At 39.7% G+C, this 6744-nt stretch overlaps 1 protein-coding gene across 1 annotated transcript in view; it reads left to right on the top strand.

Moving 5' to 3' along the window:
- HSP90B1 (heat shock protein 90kDa beta (Grp94), member 1) overlaps window positions 1–5782 on the top strand; it is a 9403-nt gene extending 3621 nt beyond the window's left edge. Inside the window, exons 7-17 of the mRNA XM_010136431.1 lie at window positions 343–459; window positions 1164–1301; window positions 1401–1478; window positions 1562–1627; window positions 1860–2129; window positions 2363–2608; window positions 2879–3015; window positions 3417–3495; window positions 3593–3748; window positions 4287–4385; window positions 5520–5782. Coding sequence (XP_010134733.1) covers window positions 343–459; window positions 1164–1301; window positions 1401–1478; window positions 1562–1627; window positions 1860–2129; window positions 2363–2608; window positions 2879–3015; window positions 3417–3495; window positions 3593–3748; window positions 4287–4385; window positions 5520–5549 — 1416 coding nt within the window. The 3' untranslated portion in view covers window positions 5550–5782. The remainder of the gene's footprint in view (window positions 1–342; window positions 460–1163; window positions 1302–1400; window positions 1479–1561; window positions 1628–1859; window positions 2130–2362; window positions 2609–2878; window positions 3016–3416; window positions 3496–3592; window positions 3749–4286; window positions 4386–5519) is intronic.
- Window positions 5783–6744: the final 962 nt, after the last annotated feature.

Genomic DNA, 6744 nt, shown 5'->3' with positions numbered 1-6744 from the left:
TGCTGAAGTGCAGTTAGAAGGTAAGATAGTAAACAAAACAGGCTTGGATGAAATCGGGCAAATGAGACAACAGCCTATTGAGGCAGTAGTCCCAGAACTTACAAATACTTGGGTGCACTGCTTGAAATGGAAGTGGACTTCAGTAACTTGATAGAGTAGTCCCAGAACTTACAAATACTTGGGTGCACTGCTTGAAATGGTAGTGGACTTCAGTAACTTGATAGAAAGAGTGTGTATTTTCAACATGCTTTTTTATGACTTTGCCTCAGTGGAGTGTCTTTCATTGACTTAACCTGAAATAAAGAACAAGTCTTTAATGTCTGGTGGTATTTACATGCCTAGGTTGAAAAGACTGTCTGGGATTGGGAGCTCATGAATGACATAAAACCGATCTGGCAGCGACCATCTAAAGAAGTTGAAGATGATGAATACAAAGCTTTTTACAAAACCTTTTCCAAGGTAAGCTTTGAGCCTCAAGATTTGTTCCACAGCAAGAGGTTTGCTATAGTATCTCCTTTTGTGTAAACAAAACTGAGTGCTTATGGCATGGTCTGTTTCTGAAGAATTAATTGATGTCAGTAAGTAGACTTAAATTGCAGAGAGCCTAGCAAGTATAGCATCTCTGTCAGGAATTAACAGAGAGAGTACTGCTACCCAAGTCTTGAGTGTCCTTGGTTAGAGAAGTAATACGGTCCAGTTCACATGGAGCTTACTTATGTGTTTAAATGTTGACAGGGAGATCTTTATTTAGTCTGAAAGTGGTAGTGCTTGTGTTGTATGTAGTGGAAGAAAGAGGAAGGTATGCATTCTAGAAACAATACTGTCTTTATATGTAAATATGGCATAATGTGTTACTTGGGAGGCTTTTAACTCTGCTGTGGTGATGCTGTATTAGTTACTGTGCTATTGGTAACTTTTTGGTGGTTGGCATGTAAAAAAAAACCAAAACAAACCACATAAACCCCTCAAAACCTAACAACAAAAGGAAGGTTACTATGCAAATAACTCAGCTGAATCTGGAACTTTTGTCTCCATAATAGATTCTAACAAAGAATGGTCAGATAGTATAATTGTGCCTTTTTGGCAAACTCATGTTATTAATGGAAATGTATTAACTCACTGGTATTTTCCCCACATCAATTAAAAGAATTCTCCATTCACAGGAACATGATGACCCAATGGCTTACATCCACTTCACTGCTGAAGGGGAAGTAACTTTCAAATCTATCTTGTTTGTTCCTAATTCTGCTCCACGTGGCCTGTTTGATGAATATGGATCCAAAAAGAGTGATTTCATTAAGGTAAGACAAGCAAGTGTGTGGGTATAGTTTCATGTCTACAAAAAAAAGCCCACAAAAAACCCAGACATAATCTGAGTGATGTTTCCTCTTGTAATTCAGCTGTATGTTCGAAGAGTGTTCATCACTGATGACTTCCATGACATGATGCCCAAATACCTTAACTTCGTTAAGGGTGTTGTAAGTATTATCAGTCTTTCATGGATTTTTTTTTAATCTTCAAATAGTGTTAGCTCTACTTAAGAAGTTTCTTTCTCGATTAGGTGGATTCTGATGATCTTCCTTTGAATGTATCTCGTGAAACACTTCAGCAGCATAAACTGCTAAAGGTAAGCTAAATGATCTTAAAGTCTCTCACTGTAAAATCATAACAGCAAGAATTAGACTAGCAACTTGATTAATTTTACTTTATATAAGGAAACCCAGGTATTGCTGTTTTCAGACTACTTCTGTTCACATCAGGGACACTAAGTGTCTTGGATTCATCCTTTACAGTGGGGTTGAACTGAGGGTTCTTCCAGGTGCTCGCTGTTGTAACTTGGTATTGCTGCTCTCTTTTAGGTAATCAGAAAGAAACTTGTTCGCAAAACTCTTGATATGATCAAGAAAATTGCAGAAGAAAAATACAATGACACATTCTGGAAAGAGTTTGGTACTAATGTAAAGCTTGGAGTTATTGAGGATCACTCCAATCGTACACGACTGGCTAAACTTCTTCGCTTCCAGTCTTCTCATCATGAAAGTAACCTCACAAGCCTTGACCAGTATGTGGAAAGAATGAAAGAAAAGCAAGACAAAATTTATTTCATGGCAGGTGCCAGCAGAAAGGAGGTACGTGAGTGTGGAAGAAAGAGAAGGGGTCAAAAATATTACAGCTCCTAGTTAAAGTAGTACCATAAACATTGTGAACTGTGTATTTGCTGTAAGTGTGGAGACTCCACGCTTATGTTACTGCTGCAATTCAGTTTTTCTCGTACCAACCCTTGTCAAATAGTTGCACAGGTTTCAGTAGCTGCTGATACCAACACAGTTAAACTGGCATCTGGTCTGTTTTGTCCTCTTAGGCTGAATCCTCACCATTTGTTGAACGTCTCCTGAAAAAGGGCTATGAAGTGATCTATCTGACTGAACCTGTAGATGAATACTGTATTCAGGCTCTGCCCGAGTTTGATGGCAAGAGATTTCAGAATGTAGCAAAAGAAGGAGTTAAGTTTGAAGAAAGCGAAAAGTCTAAGGAGAGCAGAGAAGCCTTGGAAAAGGAATTTGAACCACTCTTAAACTGGATGAAAGACAAAGCTCTAAAAGACAAGGTAAGATGTTATGCTATAGATAATGTTTATGTCAATGCTGTTGTGCTTGATACCACATTCCTTACAGATTTCCCTGAGCATAGGTTTGCCAGGAGCTTCTCTGTCTTTGTATGGATAAATAAACATGTTTAATACCTTTATTTCAGGAAGATAATGAGTTAGACTGTCAGAGCCCTCAAAATTTCAAGGAATTTCAGAGTTACTTGCTTTATTCGCTGTATAAGCTGCTACCTCTGTGAACTTAACAGAAAGGGGTTTTTTCTCCTACAGATTGAAAAGGCTGTGCTATCTCAACGTTTAACCCAGTCTCCATGTGCTCTTGTGGCTAGCCAGTATGGATGGTCTGGTAATATGGAAAGAATCATGAAGGCTCAAGCTTACCAAACTGGGAAGGATATATCTACCAAGTAAGCTTTCAGTTATGTAGCAGCAGACCTGAAATGGTTGATGGCCTCCCTTACTTGGTGTGGGCACACCAAGCTTCCATCTGGTTCTGATGAGCCTTCGTATTTTTTAAAATCACTTATAGCCAAGTTGTGGTCTCCATCCATAGTCTTACATGGTTATTTTAAAGCCCAATATGTAAAACCGCCTGGTGAGCAAGACTCAGCTGTGTCATTTGCTATCTGTTACTTTGTGACAAGCGATGAACTGTCTTAGTAACTTGAATGCTGCTTAGAGTTAGGTTGGTATTAAAGTGGGCAGGGGGAGGAATACTCCGGCTACTGTGACAGTAATCAATGTTCATGGGTTTAACGACATAGCTGGGTCCTGTACTTCAAAACTGAGTTATGTAACTTCTTTTCAGTTACTATGCTAGCCAGAAGAAGACTTTTGAAATTAACCCCAGGCATCCATTGATCAAGGACATGCTGAGGCGAGTCAAGGTAAACAAATAACAGTACTGAAGTATTTGCCACTTAGCTGCATGCAACCTAGTTAACAGCTCTGCTTGTTTGGTTTTTTAATGTTCTTCCACATTAGGAAAATGAAGATGACAAAACAGTTTCAGATCTTGCAGTGGTATTGTTTGAAACTGCAACTTTGAGATCAGGATACATGTTACCAGACACAAAGGAATATGGAGACAGAATAGAAAGGATGCTTCGTCTGAGTTTAAACATTGACCTGGATGCAAAGGTTAGTCTCCCTTCAACTCGGGGTTGATATTGACTTACTGCTGCTACATCTTGAAAAGCAGATACTTGACAGACAGATAAAATTAAATGTATCCTGCTTCCTACACTTACGTATGCCACCAGGAACCCAGTTTAAGTACTTGGGTGGGAAACTGATGAGTCTGTGCTTCATGCTCATGTCCTCCCTCCCACTTTGCAGTTGCTTGGGATTCTGCTCTTCCATTATGCTTAAGTATTGTCTTGCCCTAACTAAGTGGTGGTTCTGTAGGCATAAACTAGAAGCCAAAGGCACATGTGCCTATCTCATTAACAGAAATTTGTGAGTGGGGTTAAGTAAGGGTTCTTACAGTGCTGTGAAAGAACTTACACTGGGCATCTGGCCAGAGGGGGTGTGATGTGTCAGTCCTAAATAGAATTTGATTTCTTCACGTGGCTTGGGGCAAATATGAGGAACTGGTAGTGAATACATCTGTAGCTTGTATTTAGCTAGTCCACAGCTAGTAAACACCCTAAGCAAATTGCTCGTGACCTTCCTACAGGTGGAAGAGGAACCTGAAGAGCCTGAGGATGCAGCTGAGGAGGCGGAGCAAGATGAAGAGGAGGTGGATGCTGATGCTGAAGACAGTGAAACACAAAAGGTAAGATCTCAAGCTTAACTCTCTTCCTAACAATACTTATGTGCAGTTTTCTGCGGTGCTTCCTGGCAACAAACTTGTTCACTTTGGCTTTCACAACATTAGTTCTTTAGTGTGACTAAAGTTGTCCAAGCTTTTCTTGGAGGAGAAAAAAGAACTGCAGCAAAAATAACATTCCTTGTAAAACGATTTTGTAAGAAGAAAACACTTAAGATATGTTCAAAGGTGGAGCTTCAGGGATTGTAATAGTGGTCTATAGCAGGAAAACAGCAAATCCTCTGCAGTGAACTTAAACTTAACAGTTTGAGGGCAATAACATCAGTAAATTGGCAAGAGCATAGTTTCAAATGCTTACAACACTAGACTGGCAGCAGCATGACCTCTAAACAGTTAACTGTTGTGTGCAGTCAGCCTTTGCTTAGCTAGTGTGTGTGGTTTTAATGTCTTGTGGTACTGGAAGAGTTCAGCATGTTCACCAACTTCTTGATAACATTATATTTTAAAGTTACTGTGAGGTCCCAACTGGACCTGCTTTCTCTGGTTCCCTTTAGAAGGGTTGTGCAAGATGACATCTTAATGGAGGTGTACCTGCCCTGTGATAAATATCAGATTACCAAATAAATTTGAGAAACAATTGCTTATTGTACTATCATGACTTATTTTTTGCCATCACTAGTGTGTTTACACAGCAGTATACCTACAGTGACAGTCGTATTACAAAGGGGCGAAGCCATGTTCTGTTTGTTGGATTAGCGCACTTGCAGATTAAAGTTTCTGAATGCTGACTGGAAAGCAGGTGTGTGCCCTAGCTCTGTGCTCAAGCCCTACAATAGGGCTATTAACAGCACTAATACTGTGCCTGAAAGATAGCTCTGAAAGTATTAAAGATGAAATGGTACAGTAGATCTACTGCTAACATTTGAGCAGACTAGAAAAATACTCTTTTTACTCTTAATAGCAAGGTCTTAATATGGCATTATTTGAACAGAAGCTTGACTGTAACACCTCCTTAAAGAGTTGTATTATTCAGGCTTTGGAAAGCATCATCAATACTTAGGTTTAGTTCTTCTGGGGCAGCTCTTGTAACCTCTTCCACTTTGAAAAAACAAGATTCTGATTCTCTCTTTGTATCCACAGGAATCCACAGATGTGAAAGATGAACTGTAAGCTGCACTCAACTACCGTCCTGCATTGGGGGGTTAGGAGGGAATGTGAATTAGATTGTTCTGGTTTTTTCCACTGTAAAATGTTGAGGGATGGTTTGGGGTTTAAGGGTAAAGGAGGATTTTTTTTTAAGTTCACTTTTCTAAAAACATTCCTCATGAATGTAAATTTGTATTATTTAACTGACTTGGTGTAAAATCTTGTCATGTACAAAATAAAATGTTCCCAAACACCACTCACTCTGAATTTATACGCAGTATAAATATATTCATCTTATGGGCTAGCAGAAAGAAACAAAGGGATAGTTGTGAGTGGCCCAAGTTCTTTGTAAAACAGGCACTTTGCTGTCCTCCTGCCTTTCTTCACTGGCACAGCGACGCTTCACTGTGTAGTGTATGCCTGCTGTGCTCTTTAGCCAAATATGTACCTGGTATCAGAGAGCTGTACTGACCTTGATAGTTTAACTGTTGTATTTAAGTTGTGCATCTACTGACCTCTTGAGAAAGATGAGATAGCATTTTAAAATGGCACTGGAATTGAAGTCCTGCCAGCTCGCACTGGACTATGTGTGACTTGACTCTGCTGTACCCAACAGCCAGTGGTAGCTTTTAATAAATATGTGAACAACAACCACCAGAAGTGGCTTACTGCCTCTGACCTTGTGCCATTCTTGGTATTTGGTAACCCTGCCTTTCACTTGGGTAGCTACAGCAGCCCTGCTTTCTATTGTCTTTTTTTTCACGGTGGAAGCTCTTGTCTCTTACTCCTTACTGCTGTTGTTCCTAAACTTTTTCACTCTTGTTCCATGTCTCTTTAGCAAAGCAATATGTATACTCCAGCTAAATCTGTAGACATCAAATTATAATGTAGACAGGTTGAACTAGAGGCACTGCTTCATTGTATTTGCTTTATGTGGTGTCTGGATGAAACAGTTATGTTATCTCCCTAGTGCCTCTACTTTGAAAACATCTTCATGGGGTTGGCACTTTCTACCAACCCAGTTTGGGGGGTTTCATCTTGCTTTGTGGAACTAGCACATGGGAGTATTTCTATACAGTTAACTCTACTTAAGAACTGCTCATGTTTGGTGAGCAGAACTTCTTGAGTTTCTGCAAACTAATCCAATCAGGTGAGGGCACTAAACTGCCCCAAAGAACTTGCTTTCCATTTACTTTTACTAGGCTGCTTCCTCTATTGC

The sequence above is a fragment of the Buceros rhinoceros genome, unplaced genomic scaffold, assembly GCF_000710305.1.
Source record: "Buceros rhinoceros silvestris isolate BGI_N320 unplaced genomic scaffold, ASM71030v1 scaffold19685, whole genome shotgun sequence".
Taxonomy (NCBI): Eukaryota; Metazoa; Chordata; class Aves; order Bucerotiformes; family Bucerotidae; genus Buceros; species Buceros rhinoceros.
Note: the sequence above shows the minus strand (reverse complement) of the source record. Positions and strands in the feature narration are given on the sequence as shown.